This window comes from Rhineura floridana, chromosome 4 (genome assembly GCF_030035675.1).
Source record: "Rhineura floridana isolate rRhiFlo1 chromosome 4, rRhiFlo1.hap2, whole genome shotgun sequence".
Taxonomy (NCBI): Eukaryota; Metazoa; Chordata; class Lepidosauria; order Squamata; family Rhineuridae; genus Rhineura; species Rhineura floridana.
The window spans coordinates 187156285-187174308 of NC_084483.1; the positions used below are offsets into that span (position 1 = coordinate 187156285).

At 43.0% G+C, this 18024-nt stretch overlaps 1 protein-coding gene across 8 annotated transcripts in view; it reads left to right on the top strand.

The window, feature by feature from the left end:
• The window catches only part of ANAPC1 (anaphase promoting complex subunit 1), an 83229-nt gene that overhangs the window by 8263 nt on the left and 56942 nt on the right, over window positions 1-18024 (top strand). For 5 of the 8 annotated variants that reach the window (XM_061625529.1, XM_061625530.1, XM_061625536.1 and 2 more), the window contains 11 exons: window positions 1140-1191; window positions 2046-2149; window positions 2785-2867; window positions 3601-3674; window positions 5100-5248; window positions 6117-6337; window positions 9319-9525; window positions 10681-10776; window positions 12029-12119; window positions 12236-12301; window positions 16159-16296. In XM_061625529.1, coding sequence (XP_061481513.1) covers window positions 1140-1191; window positions 2046-2149; window positions 2785-2867; window positions 3601-3674; window positions 5100-5248; window positions 6117-6337; window positions 9319-9525; window positions 10681-10776; window positions 12029-12119; window positions 12236-12301; window positions 16159-16296 — 1281 coding nt within the window. The remainder of the gene's footprint in view (window positions 1-1139; window positions 1192-2045; window positions 2150-2784; window positions 2868-3600; window positions 3675-5099; window positions 5249-6116; window positions 6338-9318; window positions 9526-10680; window positions 10777-12028; window positions 12120-12235; window positions 12302-16158; window positions 16297-18024) is intronic. The other 3 variants (XM_061625533.1, XM_061625534.1, XM_061625535.1) reach the window with 3 other exon arrangements.

An 18024-nucleotide genomic window follows, 5' to 3' on the forward strand; every position in this document is an offset into this window, starting at 1 on the left:
GAGAAAGTCCTGTGAAGATCTGTGGGACTGGCAACCAGTCGGGTATGTAGAGAATTGCCATCCTGGGTCGTATGGCCTTTTTGTTTAAGAAAGTACAAATGCGTTTATTATTTATTGAATTTATATCCCAACCTTCTTCCTGAAGGAACCCTGGGCAGCAAACATAAATAAAACCATTTAACAACAAGAAGAAAACATATTAAAAACAGTTAAAAACTTTCCAAAGCATAATTACAATTTAAAATATTGTAAAATACAGTTAAAATATTATAAAACATAGCTAAAAATATGCTTTCCTCAGTGATCTTCCAGTTGTCAGGATAGCTAAAAATATGCTTTCATCAGTGATCTTCAGGTTGTCAGGAACAGCCACCAGTTGCCTGGTTAAACAGGAATGTTTTCAACTTTCTCCTGAAAGTCGATAGTGATGGAGACAGATGCGTATCACTGGGGAGGGAATTCCACAAGCAGGGAGCCACCACTGAAAAGGCCCTGTCATGGGTCATCGCCAATCGGACAGCATTGGGTGGCAGCATCACCAACAAGACTTTGTCTGCTGATTGTAGGGTCTGAGATGGTTGATACTGGGGGAAGGTGCTGTTTTAGATACTTGAGTCCCAAGCCATTACAGGCTTTATATGCTAGTGCTCACTCCTTGAATTGGGCCTAATAGCTCACTGGCAGCCAGTGTAGAGCTCTCAGGACTGGTAACACATGGTCCCATTGGGCTGTTCGACTTACCAGCCTAGCAGCAGCATTCTACACTATCTTCACCCTCTAGACCATCTTCAAGGGCAGCCCGAAATACAGGGCATTACAGTAGTCCAGATGGGAAATCACTAGAGCATGAACAAGATAGGAAGTCAGACCATTGGTCCATCTAGCTTTGAGAACAGGATGCTGGACTAGATGGACCTTTGACCTGATCCAGCAGGACTTTTCTTATGTGTTTGATACATTATCTCAAGAAGCTAAGGCTTCCATTCAATCTGTTGGGTTGCGGATGTGTAGGAGGAGTATTTTCCAAAAAGGTTCACTGCTTAGAAATTTCAGTGATTAAGTGCTATATAAATAGCTGAAATAAGCAACCATGTAAAATCGAAACATTCTTTCTACTGAATATTTTTATTTTACTACAGGCATTGTGGTGTGATTTCTCTATACCCCAGGATAAGTCTGACAAAACAGAAGGTAAGTTTCATTATTATTCAGTTTTATTTGAGGTCTGGATTATTTGATTATTTTTAAAATAGGTATACCTCACTTTCCCACTCCACACAGGGAGTTGCTCAAAGTGGCTTACAAATAGACACAACCATAAAAACTAGCAGTAATCAATAATCCAATTTAGGAACATAGGAAGCTGCCTTAGTCAACCTTTGGTCCCTCTAGCTCAATATAGTCTACACTGACTGGAAGCCACTGTCGGGTTTTTTAGGTAGGAGTCCCTCCCAGCTCTACCTAAAAATGCTGGGGATTGAAACTGAGGCCTTCTTCATGCAAGGCAGATGCTCTACCACTGAGTTATCCCCTGTAATGAAAGGCATTGCCTGTTTCAACATGGTGTGGCGGCACCTACCCTGTGGAATTCCCTCCCCTTAAATATTAGGCAGGCGCCATCTCTGCTATCTTTTCGGCGCCTTTTGAAGACTTTCCTCTTTCAACAAGCGTTTTAAGTTGAGACCTATCCCAGTCTGCATCTGTGTTAGAATTGCTTTTAATATGTTTCCTTTAATAATATGTTTTTAACCTTTTTTTTTTTAAAAAAAGACGTTTTTAAAGCTTTTTAAAAAATGTTTTTAATGTTGTTTTGTTTTAATGTATTTTAAGGTCTTTTATGATGTTTTAAAGTATTTTCAGCGTTTCTGTTTGCCGCCCTGTGCTCCTGCTGGGAGGAAGGGCAGGATATTAATCAAATAATAAATAATAATAAATAAACATGCTGTAGTTTCCACAACCAAATGCAGAAAATACAGTCTGGTTTTGAGAGTAGGGGAGCTGCAAGGAAGATTATTAAATCGTGCTTATTTGTTCTTCGATTTCAGATTGTAACGAAGTAGTAGAAAAGTGTATCTGTATATTACAGAGCTCTTGCATAAATATCCACAGCATTGAAGGAAAGGACCACATTGCTTCTCTGCCCTTTCAGGTCAGTGAGTGTTGAAACTAAATTTAAAAAATTAAAGTACCTTGTTTCTCCTGGCCTATTTTACTGTAGGCATCCAAACTAACTAGAAAGCTACCTGCAGCAATGCAGTAATACTTTTGCCATCTGACTGCAATAACAAAGCAAGTTATAAACCATGGATGGGGAACCCTTTTCAGCCCGAGGGCCACATTCCGTTCTGGCAACTTCCCAGGAGCCACATGTCAAGTGACGGGTGGTGCCAGAGCCAAAAATGGTCAGAACAATGAACATGAATTTAAGCTTTGTACAGTAGGCTGGTTTCTGCACCCTCACATAACCTTCTCTGTTCTCCACCTGGGCAAGTAGGAAGCATTATGAGAATTCAGAGACATACCCCAGCGGGGCAGAAACAGTCAAGGAGGGTTCAAAGGAAGGCTAGTGAGGGGGCGTGGCTTAGGAAGATGTGTGGTGAGGAGAGGCCTGGAGGGCTGCATTTGGCCCTTGGGCCTGAGGTTCCCCACCCGTGTCATAAACAAAGCAGAAAGCATTGTGTTCTGGTAGCCAAAGCGACAACGTTATTAGGAAGGTTTCTAATATCACAGTTATAAACATTTGAATCGCATTTTTAAAAGTGAATATATATATATTTTTTATAGGTAGCCAATGTGTGGCCAACAAAATACGGCTTGTTGTTTGAACGTAGTAGTTCTTCGCACGAAGTGCCTCTAAGTCCAACCAGGTAAATTGACTTTGATGAATTTGATGTATCATTTGATGACAGGAGAAGGAGGATGTCCTCAGTAAACGTGATGACGCATAGATTCTGTGGCTCTGTAACTTTGTGTCTTGGCATGTTTTGTGGAGGGATAATTTCGTAGCTGCCCGAGTGGATAGAAATCATGAGTTTTTAAAAAATATGAATCTGCTTTTATTGTTTTGCTTTTCAGTTACATTAAATGTCTCTCAAGAAATAACATGACTTTAAAATGACATCTGAATGTAATATTAGCATACTAAAGTCTACACTTATGGACTGCATCCAAATGTCGTATTTTCTGACCTTCCAAACTGTAGTTTGGAGGATTGAGAATGAGCTTCGTGTAGGCACTTGCTTCTCTCTTTATGTGCCCAGCTTAAGAAAACATTTCCTAGTTTGTCAAACTACATTTTGCTATTACATGCAATCTCTTATTTCCAGTTCATGTTACATTTAGGATGTAGCCTTCATTATTGACCAAGGCTGCAATCCAATACACACTTACCTAAGAGTAAATCCCATTGAACGCAATGGAGTTTACTTCTGAGTAGGCATGTATTGGATTTCAGCCTAAGGCTGCAATCCTAACCATGTCTACTCGGGGAAACTTCTGAGTGGGGCTTACTCCCAGGCAAGCAGAGCTAAGATGCAACCTGAGTTGTTTATCCCAGTTCTTTCTTCAGTGCTTAATCTTCTTTGCCTGCTTTCTTTTCAGAGAACCTTTGCCCACCATGTTCAGCATGCTACATCCGTTGGATGAAATAACACCAATGGTTTGTAAGTCAGGAGGTAAATTATGTAATGTGTAAAAACAAGGAGAAAAAAATTCAGTTGAACAGTATTCAGGAATGCTTGATTAATGGTGGTGGTTCCGGCTTTGGTGACATCTAGGAATTTGGAGCGGTAATTGATTTACTGGTCAAGCATTTTTACACTCCTCTTTATCAGAAACCAGCTCCCAAAGTGGCCTGTCTAAATTTTAAAAGAATCCAGTCTGGAGAATCTTCATTTGGGAATACAGGGAGAGTTTTCTGTAATTAGCCTTCTGCTGAACTGCGCTGGTAATACTGCATATTATTACCGGAACTTGTTTCACACCCTCTAAAATGTAGGTGACTTATCTTAATAGTTTTTTCTGTGTCGAACAAGACCAGTGGCTTCCAGGACTGAAAATAACCCAGGCAAAGGTATATCCCCAGAGTTACACAGGGCTCCATACCAACACCCTCCTGCTTTTGCCTAGGGCCATCTCCATTCCAATTAGGGTTGCCAGGTTGCGGCCTCCAAGAGGTCTTCTGTATCTTTAATAGTTGTGCAGGGGGAAGAGAAAATTCCACTTTGTGGTTTTTCCCATTACAGTGTTGCAAGAACACCTGCACTTGGCTGACTTTCTCTTCTCCTAAAGATACAGGATCAGTCTCAGGCCATGAACCTGGTAACCATATTTCCAATTGCAGTTGCCAGCACCACAGTCCTAGCCTTCCTTTATCCTCAACAGGGCTGAGCCAGGCAACTGAAGAGTATCACAGAATCAGCTGCCGGATATGCTGTTCCCCTCCTTTGCCCCCCCCTTGATTCCAGTGGGTCTAGGGAAGAAAAAGGAACACACACACACAAACACACAAAAGCAAGCTTTATAGCACTCGTCTGGGCAAGATCTCACCTTCTCTGTCTCCCGATTGCCTGTGTGAAAATGCCAAGGCAGGAAGAATTGCATGTGGGCTGAATTCCCCCCTCCCCTCCCTACTAAGCACACATTGGTTCATGTCCAGCTCCATTAAAATCATTGGGAGTGTTCCTGTTAACTTAGTGGGATCTGCATTTGTAGCCTTTAGGTGTTACTGACATAGACCAGTGCTTTATTTTGTGTGAGTGGTGAAGAATCCAGGGCATGTTCTTTGAATAGGGTTAGTTCCATCTGTTGTCAGGCTAGTAGAGTTCTTTATTCCCACACTTCCAGTTTCCACTAACTGGGATCCTTCTGGGAGGAAAAGGGCGGGATATACATTTGATAAATAGATAATAATAAACAAAATCATTGCCCAGTGTTTCAGCACAGGGATAGTAAAAGCACTATATGTCAGGAAAGCAAGTTCCTGTGCTTTCCTCTCTGGTAGATGAGGTAACTTTGGGAATCCCAAATATTTGTGGAATGTTGCTTTTTAAAAAATATGTCCCCCGCATGAGGGTTAACCTGGGCTTTCTTTTGCTTAGCAGGTTTGTTTGGCTCTGCCAGAGTACAGTATGTTGCCGACTACGCTATGAGAATTGTTTTCCTCAATGCTGAGCCTTCCATCCTAATGACGTATGATGCCACTCAGAGTTTACATACCATCTGGGCACTTCGTAGAGTAAAAGCAGAGGTAAGAAGCCAAGCACAGGCTCAGTGTCACGCTTTGGGTCAGCTTGGTGAGAAAAACTACCAATAAATAGAATCATAGAATAGTAGAGTTGGAAGGGGCCTATAAGGCCATCAAGTCCAACCCCCTGCTCAATGCAGGAATTCAAATCAAAGCATTCCCGACAGATGGCTGTCCAGCTGCCTCTTGAATGCCTCCAGTGTCGGAGACCCACTACCTCTCTAGGTCATTGGTTCCATTGTCGTATGGCTCTAACAGTTAGGAAGGTTTTCCTGATGTCCAGTCGAGATCTGGCTTCCTGCAACTTGAGCCCATTATTCCATGTCCTGCACTCTGGGACGATCGAGAAGAGATCCCGGCCCTCCTCTGTGTGACAATCTTTCATGTACTGAAGAGTGCTATCATATCTCCCCTCATAATCAACAACAACGTGTAATGTTAAAAATGAAGAGGTACTGCTGCCTTGATCCAGTTTAGTGTCCCCTTGTCCCTGCCCTCCTCTGGAGTAAGGAAAAGTCTTTGCGAGATCTGTTCTACTGCCACTGTCAGAGGAGGTAGGCCTCTGAATACCAGTTGCTAGGAATCACGAGTGGAGCTTGTGCTCTTGCGCTCATGTCCTGCTTGCGGGCTTCCCGTAGGCATCTGGTAGGCCACTGAGAACAGGACGTTGGACTAGATGGGCCACTGGCCTGATCCAGCAAGCCTCTTCTTATGCTCTTATGATCCTGGACCTTTCCCCTCACATTTAGGTTGCCCTTTCAAAGTTGGATAATTAGTACTATATCTTAGGATATCGTGTATGTGAAAAGCTATACTGCTTAAAATGACATAAACATATTTTTCCTTTTCCTTTTTGTGTCTTTGCATGCAGGAGCAGAGTGCTGTCTTAAAGTTTTCCGAGCAGGTGGGGACCCCGCAGCCTGTAGCCACCAATAGCTCCTTCACTGCCCACCTTAGGAATCTGTCTAAGGGTGACTCACCTGTGGCTTCCCCATTCCAGAACTATTCCTCTATTCACAGTCAAAGCAGGTCGGCATCGTCCCCCAGCATCCACTCCCGCTCACCTTCCATATCCAACATGGCTGCTCTGAGGTAAGGGGATGAACTTCTCTTATTTTGGTTGTTGATTTGTAAGAATTATATAGGAATCACACCACGTTACAAAGATCTGGGTTGCCGAAAACTTGTTGCCAATCATTATAGTTCTTAAATAGGATCCAAAGAGTCCACTACTCTCCCCCATCCCCCCCAACAATAAGCTTCATAAGAACATAAGAACATTGGTTCCAGGCTATGGTCTGAAGGCACATAAGGCCAGCACCCTGCTGAAGCTAAGCTGGGTCAGGTCTGGTCAGTGCCTGATGGGAGACCCCCTGGGAACCATATGTAAGCTGCCTTGGGTTTCTATCATGAAAAGAAAGGTGGGGTATAAATGTAATAAATAGATAAATAAACAAACAAACATAAGAAGAGCCTGTTGGATCAGAGCGAATAGCCCATCTCCTCTGACATCCTGTTCTCACAGTGGCCACCCAAATGCTGATGGGAAGCCTGCAAGCACGATCTGAGTCCAACAGTGCTCTTCCCACTTGTGATTCTCTGCAACTGGTATTCAGGGACATACTGTCTCTGAATGGAGGTAGACCATAGCCATTGTGGCTATTAGTCATCGATAGCCTTACTCTCCATGAATTTGCCTTGTTGTTATGTGCCTTCAAGTCGATTATGACTTATGGTGACCCTATGAATCAGCAACCTCCAATAGCATCTGTTGTGAACTACCCTGTTCAGATCTTGTACGTTCAGGTCTGTGGCTTCCTTTGTGGAATCAATCCATCTCTTGTTTGGCCTTCCTCTTTTTCTATTCCCTTCTGTTTTTCTCAGCATTATTGACTTTTCCAGTGAATCATGGTTCTCATGATGTGTCCAAAGAATGATAACCTCAGTTTCATCATTTTAGCTTCTAATGGTACTTCTGGTTTAATTTGTTCCAACACCCAATTGTTTGTCTTTTTTGCAGTCCATGGTATCCGCAAACCTCTCCTCCAACACCACGTTTCAAAGGAGTTGATTTTTCTCTTATCGGCTTTTTTCACTGTCCAACTTTCACATCCATACATTGAGATCGGAAATACCATGGTCTGAATGATTCCGATTTTAGTGTTCAGTGGTACATCTTTACATCTGAGGACCTTTTCTAGTTCTATCATAGCTGCCCTCCCCAGTCCTAGCCTTCTTCTGATTTCTTGACTATTGTCTCCATTTTGGTTAATGACTGTGCCAAAGTATTGAAAATCTTTGACAAATTCAATGTCCTCATTGTCAACAGATTTGGACAGATTCAGTTGCAGTAGCTTGTAGCAACTCTATTGGTATGCCATCTGTTCCTGGTGATTCGTTTCTCCCAAATATTTTAAGAGCAGCGTTCACCTCACATTCTAAAATTTCTGGTTCTTCATCATACGGTTCCTCCGCGAATGAATCTGTCATCCTGGCATCTCTTTTATAGAATTCTTCAGTGGATTGCTTCCATCTTTTATTTCATCTTGGTCAGTCAGTGTGTTCCCCTGTTGATTATTCAACATCCCTACTCTTGGTTTAAATTTCCTTTTCATTTCTCTAATCATTTGGAATTGGGCTCTTGTTCTACCCTTTTTGTTGTCCTCTTCTATTACTATACAATAACTATTATAATAGTTCTCTTTGTCCCTATGTACTAGTCGCTGTATTGTTGCATTTAGGGTTCTAACTGTGTTTCTATCTCCTTTTGCTTTTGCTTTCCTTCTCTCTTTAACCATTTTAAGAGTTTCGAGGTCTTTCTTTTTAACTAGAGGTATTGTCTTTTCGCATTCTTCCCTGAAAATGTCTCTGAGTTCACTCCATAGTTCTTCTGGTTCTCTGTCAACTAAGTTTAAAGCCTCAAATCTGTTCTTTATTTGATCTTTATATTTTCCTGGGATGTTATTTAAATTGTATTTTGGCATTATGATGGCTTTGTTGTTCTTTAGCTTTACTCTGATTTTTGATATTACCAGTTCATGATCTGTACCGCAGTCTGCTCCTGGTCTTGTTTTCACAGAAATTATGGAACTTCTCCTGCTACCAATTATATAATCAATTTGATTCCTATATTGACCATTTGGTGACGTCCACGTGTACAGTCATCTTTTCGGTTGCTCAAAAATGTGTTTGCAAGAAACAAATGATTGGCTTCACAGAATTCAATAAGCCTTTCTCCTGCTTCATTTGCCTAATTCTCTTTTAAAGCCATCCAAGTTGGTGGCCAGGACTGCCTCCTGAGGGAGTGAATTCCAGAGTTTCATTATGCACTTTGCATGTAACAAATCTGTATTGTACAAGCAGATCTGTATATGCACCTGGCACTGTGTCAGTTTTCCATTCTGGCTGCAGTCCCTTGAGCTGCTTTGGAAGCCACTCTGGATCTCCCAACATTGAGCTCGCTCTGTGGGGGGGAAGTGAGACCAGAATTTTTCATCTCCATATTATATATGCAGTTGCTGAGGCTTAATAGTTTTAGGAAATGTTCTGTAATCCATTTGCTTTTACTTTGATCTGTGTGTCTTCACTCACTTTGCAAATGTATAAATGTGAACAAAATTTGTATTTTAGGTATGTAAATATAGTATTTAATTTATTTAGCTTTATTTTATCTCAGTTGAGCTAAAAATGTACCTATTTGCTTTGTATTTTATGTATTTCAATCTAGATTATTTCTTTTGTAATATTGAATTTATTTTATGTTTTTACATTGTTGGTTTTTGTCCTGCTTGAATTTATAATGTTTTATAAACTGACTTCTCTTTGTTGTAAGCTACTTTGGGCACAGCTTGCAGTGGAACGGTGGCATATAAATAAACTCAATCAATCAATAGTATTAGTTTGCCTGAGGCAGCCCAATGAGCTCATAGCTGGGCTGAAGGTGTGAACTGGAGATTTCAAACATGGAGCAACTCCCTTGATCCCTCAACTGTGAACACCTTGGTTTACTGCTGGAAAAGGGTGATGGAAATGTAACTTATTAATGGGAACCCCCCAAACTTCTGTCTTTGCAGCCGATCTCACTCCCCGGCCTTAGGGGTGCATTCTTTCTCAGGAGTCCAGAGGTTCAACTTCTCCAGTCACATGCAGTCCCCCAAGAGGCACAGTGCCTTCCATTCTCCAAGCAGTGCGACTGACTCCTTCCTTGCCCCAGAAACTGAGCTCATTGTTCCAGAGCTGTGCATAGACCATCTATGGACTGAGGCCTTCACTACCTCGAGGTTTGGAAAAATCTATTTATTCAACAAGGTATTAACAGAGGCCCGACTTTCTCTCAAGCTTGCTTTCTTGCTTAAACTTTAGAGAAGAGAGTGGATATTGTGTTGATAACCATGAATAGTATTAATAGTTTTTATTGCTTTATATTAGAATAAATGGATAAATGTTAATAGTTGGAATAAACTTCTCAAATTTTTAGATGACTGAAGATGGAAATGAAACCTTGTATGTCTACATGTGTTATGTCTTTAGGTTGTATAAAAGGAAGAGAATAGATGTTACAATAGATAACATTAAATGATGTATTTAGTGGGTAATAGTGGACAGATTTGTACATAAATAATTATGGATTATAATATTATTTAAATGGATGTTTCAGTAATAATTAAAAGTTGAAAGAGGCCTGCTTTACTATAAGGCAGTTTCTTATATCTTCTGCCCAGGGCTGTCAGATGACTAAAGAATTTTAGTTTATCTTTTCACCAATTTAATTTAATTGATTAACCTGAAATACATTTCCATATAACCCAAACGTCAATATAAGAGCATTTTTGAGTTTTACAGTGCAAGTCCGTACATGTCTACTCAGAAGTCATCCTACTGAGTTCAAGGGAGCTTACTTCCACATAAGCAGGTATAGGATTGTCTGAGGTTGTAGACCAGTACTTATGAGCCAGGTGTAAGCCCCACTGAACACATTGGGACATACTTCAAAGTAGACATGTAGAGGACTGCACTGTTATGGAAGTGTAAAATAACATAGTTTCATTTTAAAAAGTAGTCTTTGTTTGAGGAAGACCTCATTCACACCATACATGTATTCTACTATTATTCCATTTTAAACAGTCATGACTTGCCCCAAAGAATCTTGGGAACAGTAATTTGTGAAGGGTATTGAGAGTTATTAGGAGACTCCCCTCCCCCGCTTCTCCTTGCAGAGCTATAATTGCTAGAGTGGTTTAACAGTCCCTCTTCTGAGAGAACTCTGGGAATTGTATGAGGGGAATAGGGGTTTGCTAAGAACTCTGAGGACCCTTCACAAACTACACTTCCCAGGATTCTTTGCTTTAAAGTGGAATAATACTGGAATAAATATGTAGTGTGATTGTAACCTAAGCCTAATTTTGCTATTATTTGCTTATTTGAAATGTTGACAGAGAGAAGAACTGTCAAGCCTCCAAAGTATTTATTACAACTGACCTTTGCGGGCAAAGGTTTCTTTGCTACTTAGTGGAGTCTCAGCTTCAGTTGCGGTAAGCATGTTTCAATACGTTACTTGAATTGTTGTGTAAACTGTTGGAACCCTAACGAAAGGGAGCACGGGTTCTCACACTGTGGTCTGTGGACCACCAGTAGTCCTTAAGCGTCCTTCAGGTGGCCTATGGTGCGTCCACATTAGATATTCGCATTGATTTTTAATTGTATTGAATTGTGTTTTTACTTGCATTGAATTCTGTGGAATTCAAGTTGTAATAGAATAAAATAAAATACATAAGAAATAAAAGAAGCAATACAAATACATTTAAAAATCATACATCATCTAATACAGAGCATTGCAATTGCTGCAACAGGCAGGAAAATGTTGAAGTGGTCCACCAAAACCCATAGCAATTTTCAAATGGTCCATGGGGAAAAAAGCTTGGGAATCACTGATGTAGCAATTCTCATTTTTACTATTGAGAAGAGAGAGGCTTCATTTGCATATAATGGTAAATCATAATTGTTTACTGTGAGTGCATCAATCTGTCATATATTTCTCTCTGCCTTCCCCAAATCCTTCATGTAACACTGCTACCTCAAGGACAAGAATTTTAACTGGTAGGCTTGACTATATGAGAAGAATTACTGCACTGATTAATTTGACAAAATAATTAATTGATATTAGATCAAATGGTTTATTTAAACTGGATATCACCAACAAAACCATGATTTGAATTAACAGCAGTTGAGAGCTAAAGCCACACTTTAAACTTCCCCAACATATGGACTTGAGGTGCTTCTCAGTGTTCATTTCCCATTTGCTCCGCATTTTCATTTCAGCAGTGGGGGGCCCTCAAGAAGTGAAGCAATAATACCAAATCATTGGTAGTACATGGTTTTTGATCCTGGTTTACTGGCCAATTGCAAACCATGGTTTGCCACTTCAGGCATCATACCAAACTATAGTTAAGTTTCCTTAACACATGGTTTGGTGTGATAACTAAACGGAGTCCCTGTCTTAACCTAGTGCTTCATGTCAAGTTATAAACTTTATGCATATTAAAATATTAAGCATTCATAACCTTCCCAGCTGGCAGTCATGATTTTTGGGGAAACTGTGTAAATCTGCTCTTATTATACTGAAGAGATTATATATTATATACTGGGCTCCTGCTGTGCCACCCTGGGCTTCTGCCTGCAGGAAGGACAGGATATAAATCTAATAATAATAATAATAATAATAATAATAATAATAATAATAATAAAGAAGTCATTGCTGAAATGGTTTTCTCCCCTCACGTTTAGCTGTGTAAAGTTTCAACAGAGTAATGACATGTCACAGTTGATCTTTGGCTCCGTTACTAACATCCAGGCAAAGGATGCTGCTCCAGTTGAAGTAAGTATAAGAGTGTTAAATGAAGAGTGCAGATGAGCATAATGCCATTTACTCAGCATTTACTCAGATGCCAGCAGACTAATGCATTTTCTGTTGTTTTCTTTTGATATTTACAGAGCATCGACACAATGCTGGTTCTGGAAGGTAATGGAAACTTAATCCTCTACACTGGAGTAGTTCGGGTATGTATAACATTTCTTCTCTAGATTGTGCATGAGAGGGGCCTCCAGAACAGCCAAGGATGTAGGCTGCCACTGCCAGGGATATGGCAGGTCGTGTGGCTGAGAATGTAAAAGGCAGCTCCTTTCAGCTCCACCACCATTCCTTTTCGTGCATCACCAGGGGTAGGTTCATTCCTTCAGCTTCTGCTTATTTTTCCACTTTGAGAATTTCCCCCCTCAAATTTCCTTTCCTCTAGCTCAAGGGAGGGAAACCTTTTTCAGCCTGAGGGCCACATTCCCTTCTGGGTGACCTTCTGGGGGCCAAATGCCAGTGGTGGTGGTGGAGGGGGGCAGAGGCAAAAAGTGGGTGGAGGAATGAATGTCCGTTTTACCTTTGAACAGTCGGCTAGTCTTTATGCAAACTTGCACACTCCATGTAGCCTCATCCAGGCAAGCGAAAGGCATTATCAGAGTGGAAGGACATCTTCCGCCCAGGCAAAAACACTCATAGGAACAGAGGAAGCTGCCTTATACCCTTGGTCCATCTGGCCCAATGTTGTCCACACTGACTGGCAGTGGCTCTCCAGGGTTTCAGAGAGGAGCTTTTCTCGGCCCTACCTGGAGATGCCATTGGAGACTGAATCTGGGACCTTCTACATGCAAAGCAGAGGCTCTGCCACTGAGCTGCGGCCCTTCCTCGAGGAGGGTGCATGTCAGGACCCCTCCTGTGGTCACCACCCTGTCACGGCCCCACCTCAGGGTCCTGGTCTCTTGACAATTCTCTCACAGGCCCTAGCACAGATCTCTCAAGATCCCACTGCTAGGCACCACCACCTGACACTCTGTAAACAATATTGCCTTGAGAGTGTGCCTTAGTCTCCGCCTGGCCTTTTGCTACATTGTGTCTGGGTGCGCTTACAGGCCACAACCCCCCTGTATCTTTGTGCCTGTAAAGATTACAGCCCTGGGTTGTTTTGAATACCTGCTGATGTTACACTATCCCTTCACTGCTGCCACCATTGATGCTGTTTCCCAACCTTGGTATATGCCCACCTAAATCCAATCCACCATTCCAGAACCAATCACCACCCTCTCCAAAAAACCCTCAGCACTCGAACCCTCTCACAACTGTCATCCTCCCATTTATACCCTCAGACACCCAGATGCTCAGCCAATCATCATACAACACTCATCAACATTCCAACCCATGTATTCCCCCCTCTCACTCACCACATATACTCTAATAAACCTGTACTTACCATAGTTACAGTAATTACATTTACAGGGGCATCACAGTGCACAGCAAGGCCAGGGAGGGGCGTCTCCTGGGGAGAGGGGATGAGGCTGGGGAGAGGATGTGGTGTGGGGAGAGTCCCAAGGGCCAGACGGACAGGCCTGTAACTTTCCAGTGAAGATTCTGTAGGGCTTTGTTCTTCAACAAACTATCATAACAGTATACTATAAATAAACCATGTGATATTTGGCCTCTGAACTTGAGGTTCCCCATCATGGCTCCAGCTTTTTATCCCCCCTCTCCCCGCAAAGCTTGTTTGTCCCCTCCCTGTGTTTTCTCTCTCTGTTTTTACTTCTCCACCTGCCTTCAGGACGCCTCCACTCTTTTTTTCTGCCCTGTGCAAGCCTTTTCAGATCGGTTTGGCCTTCATGCATCTGTATATATTTATTTATTTGATTTACATCCCGCCCTTTCTCTCATTGGGAGCCCAGGGTGGCATATATGCAACTCCCTTTGCTCTTCTTCTTCCCATCTTTCCAAAAGGCCTGCCCAACCATGCTCCTCTTATCGCATTTGAAGGAGGAAAGGATCTGCTCTTGCTGACCCCGGTGCTGCGTCCTGCGCTGACCCCAACCTTGCCCCTCTGCGCATTGGAGGAAGAGGAAGAGATTGAAAGAAGGGAGCCTGTGCTTTGTGCATGTGGGCTTCCAGTGCTATTTAGAACTCAGGTCACACAGGGCTCTCAAATTGCCCAGAGGAGGTTCCTGCTTTTGGACTTCTCTTCCAGTGCATGGATGGGGTAGGGCCAGTGAATGCAGCCCTGTGCTTATCCTCATGTGATTCTAATCAGCGCCTGAACAGGGCTTATGTCTCGTGTGGATCCTTTAGTCCAGGGGTGGGGAACCGGTGGCCTTCCATATGTTGCTGGACTACTAGATGTTGCTGGACTTGAACTCCTATCATCCCTGGCCATTAGGGACATAGGAAGCTGACTTATACTGGGTCAGACCATTGGCCTATCTTAGTTCAGTATTGTCTACACTGACTGGCAGCAGCAGCTGTCTAGGGTTTCAGATGAGGAGTCTGTCCCAGTCCCACCTAGAGATGCTGGGGGTTGAACTTGGGACCTCCTGCAAGGTCCCCTGCCAGGCTATGCTGGTTGGGCTGGGAGTTGGAGCCCAACAACAGTATGGCAAAGTGGTTAGAGTATTGGATTACAACCTGGGTGAGCAGGGTTCAAATCCCCACTTGGCCATGAAGTTCACAAGGTGACCTTGGGCCAGTCACTGCCTCTCAGCCTAACCTACCTTACTGGGTTGTTGTGAGATAAAATGGAGAGAGGGAGAAACATGTATGCCACCTTGAGCTCCTTGGAGGAAAGATGGGATATAAAAAGCAAATAATAAACATTTGGAGGGACATAGGTTAGCCACCCCTTCCTTCCTCCATACCCTGTAGCTGATTGCCTTGGTTTCAGCTAGATTGAGGACCATACTCATTTGATGCCCAGTCATGTAGTTCTCCCTTCTCCCTCCCACAATTCATTTGTTCTTTTCAAAATGCACCCATGAAGGCTGTGAAAGGCCCACATGGGGATGTGGGAGCGGGGGGGGGGAGCAGCTTGGAGGAAAGTGCAGTTTCTAGCAGAAAACTTGGGGGGGGGAAATGATTCAGTCATTAATTTCCTTTGTTTATTTGTATGCTGCTGTCCCACAAAACTGTGTCCAAGGCAACTCACAACATGTCAAATGAAATGGAAATGGACTGCCTTCAAGTCGATCCCGACTTATGGCGACCCTATGAATAGGGTTTTCATGGCAAGCAGTATTCAGAGGTGGTTTTACCATTGACTTCCTCTGAGGCTGAGAGGCAGTGACTGGCCTAAGGTCACCCAGTGAGCTTCATGGCTGTGTGGGGATTCGAACCCAGGTCGTAACAACAAAAAACAATTCAAAAGAACAGATTAGGAGCAGTTATAAATAATCATAAGGTCAAACGGTTGCAGATCTCCAATTCCGATTGCAGCCTCCTTGCATTTAAGAGGATGAGTGTATTACTTTTACTGAAAGGGACAGTGTGTAAATAATCACTGCTGGCAACAATAATCACAAATCATTTCATAACATTCTAATTAATAATTTAGAATGATTTACTATAAGGCTTCTTCCTCTGTTACTATGGTTCACACCCTAGATGCCTCCTTCTGTACTTCTAGACTCCCAGGTTCAATACTTGGCATCTCCAGGGTGCACTGGGAAAAATCCCTGCCTGAAATCCTGGAGAGCTGCTGCTGGTCAGTGTAGACAGTGCTGAGCTACATGGAGCAACAGTCTGATTCAGGTCTCCTTTGTTCCTCCGAAGCTGCATTTTCTTACAAACAAAAATAAGAAGAACCTCACAGGAGAAATTGTATGAAAACTGAACGTTATGTGTAGTTTGGCTGTTGGTATCTTTTTTAATTTTTTAAAGCAGGTGATGCTGTCCAATTCTAAATGAATATTTTGAGCAGTTCATGTATTAGTCATGTATTAAGTTAATTAAGTTACAGCTGGTTCTACTGTTGCATTCATTGTTTAGGCTCGTCTTTTAAACATTAACTCTCTTGGAACTTTGCTTAGCTTTTCCATTTCTTGCCCATTACAAGGTAGGAAAGGTTTTCATACCTGGTTTGCCGGCTCCATCACTGACGATGTCAAATCAAATGCCTCGCCCAAGCACTCCTTTGGACAGTATCAACACCCCTTCCAAGTCTTTGAATAAGCACCTTGGACCCTTAGATGAGGTAAGGGATGGTCCTGTTTCTTTGAGACTGAGAAGGCTTGTGTTGCATAACTGGGCTCCTGCTGAGAGGAAGGGTGGGATATAAATCAAATAATAAATAAATGTTACCCATGTATCCATCTATGTGAAGGTTATAGAACCTTCACAGTCAATCCAACATCGTTCAGGAATTTTGTCTCGCAGGCCAGAGTTTCCTTCCTGGGCCTTGGAATTCTCAGTGCTGTTTCTGCTCTGGGCATTTATTCAAACTTCCTCTTGCTACTCCTGTTGCCCTATATGTGTTTAGACACAGAATGGATACTTGTGTCGAGGGGCTCGTGGGGAGAAGTGAGAGTACAAGGCCTGCGAACGCTGAAAGTTGAAGGATCAGGTGGAAGGTTTTAAATGAAAGCTGTGGTTTTCCATAGGAGGACTGCCATCAAGCGGGTTATAGCTCCACCTATCATCCGAAGGCAAGAATGTTTTGAAGTCAAGACTAGGGGCGTCAGGCCCCTCCCACTCTCCAGTTCATTCTTGCCTTCGTCCGTACAAGTTTGAATTTATTGATAGCGTAGCTTCTAGATAAGTTTTTGTGTATCTGTGTGACAGGGTGGGAGGTTTGTGTGTGTAGTCCTGTGCGTTTCCTTCCCTCTGTCTTGTCTTAAACTGTCTTGTTTAAAACTGTTTGTTTTATTATTCCTGGGGAATTTCTTTGGGGGGTTCTCCCTTGCCCGTGTTTTTTCCCCAGTACCTAGCCTAACGGCGCCTTAGGGAGACCGCGGCTGTGGTTCCCTCTTCCTCAGGCGGTGGACGCAGCCTTAAACCAGGAGCTTGCGGCTGCAGTTTTCTGTTCTGCTCCGCCGCTTTTTTCGTGCCTTTACGGTTTGCCGCCTACCCCAGGAGCCTGCTGCTGCGGCTCCTTTTGTCTTCAGTCCCTTTGTTCGTTGGGTTGCCACCTTCCTGGTTACTGTCGCGGCATTTTTCTTCAAGGTGGTTCCTTCAAAACTCCCCCTCCAGGAGCCTGCGGCTGCGTCTCTCATTCCTTCCCTCTTAGCGGCTCTTATTAGTTGGGCTGCTCTGCCTCCCCCGACTCGTTCCGCGGCTTTAAAAATCTCGCCGCGACGGTCTCTAGGAGTCTGCGGCTGCAGCTTATTCCCAGTTTCCCTGCTACTGCCCCAACGGCTACGGGGATTTCGCTGGCCGTCCTGCCTCCTTGGCAGAGTCTCTCCTACCTGGCTTTTAAAGCCGCGATTGCGTCTCTCAGCCCCGCGGCTGTAGAACGTATTTGAGGCCGTTCTCTCGCATTTATTTTTTCTGGTCAGCCCCATTTCAGCTCGCTGGTGCTCCTCAGTGTCCGCCATTGCTCGTTCCTCGTCCCTCCGCCATTTTTTATTGAATTTTTTTCGCACTGTTTTCACAGGCACCATTTTGTTTGTCCCTCTTTTCCCGCTCTTTCCGTTCAGCCTATTCAGTACTGAAAAGGGGGTCTAGCTTACAAGGGCTGTGGATAGCAGAGCCAAAGGCTTCAAGTCAGCTCCCGCAGCGCGATCTACCCTTTGTGTGTGTGCTGCAGATAGGATCCTATAGTCCTACACAGGTTCCTCTACTAAATCTGCTACTGCTGCTGCCTCTTGCAACTATTTGATCCTGTACATTCTCATCTGCTACTGATGCTGCCTACTGCAACTATTTGAACCTGTACATTCTCATCTGTGACTGTCTCATCAAGGCTGTTTTAACTGTACATTCT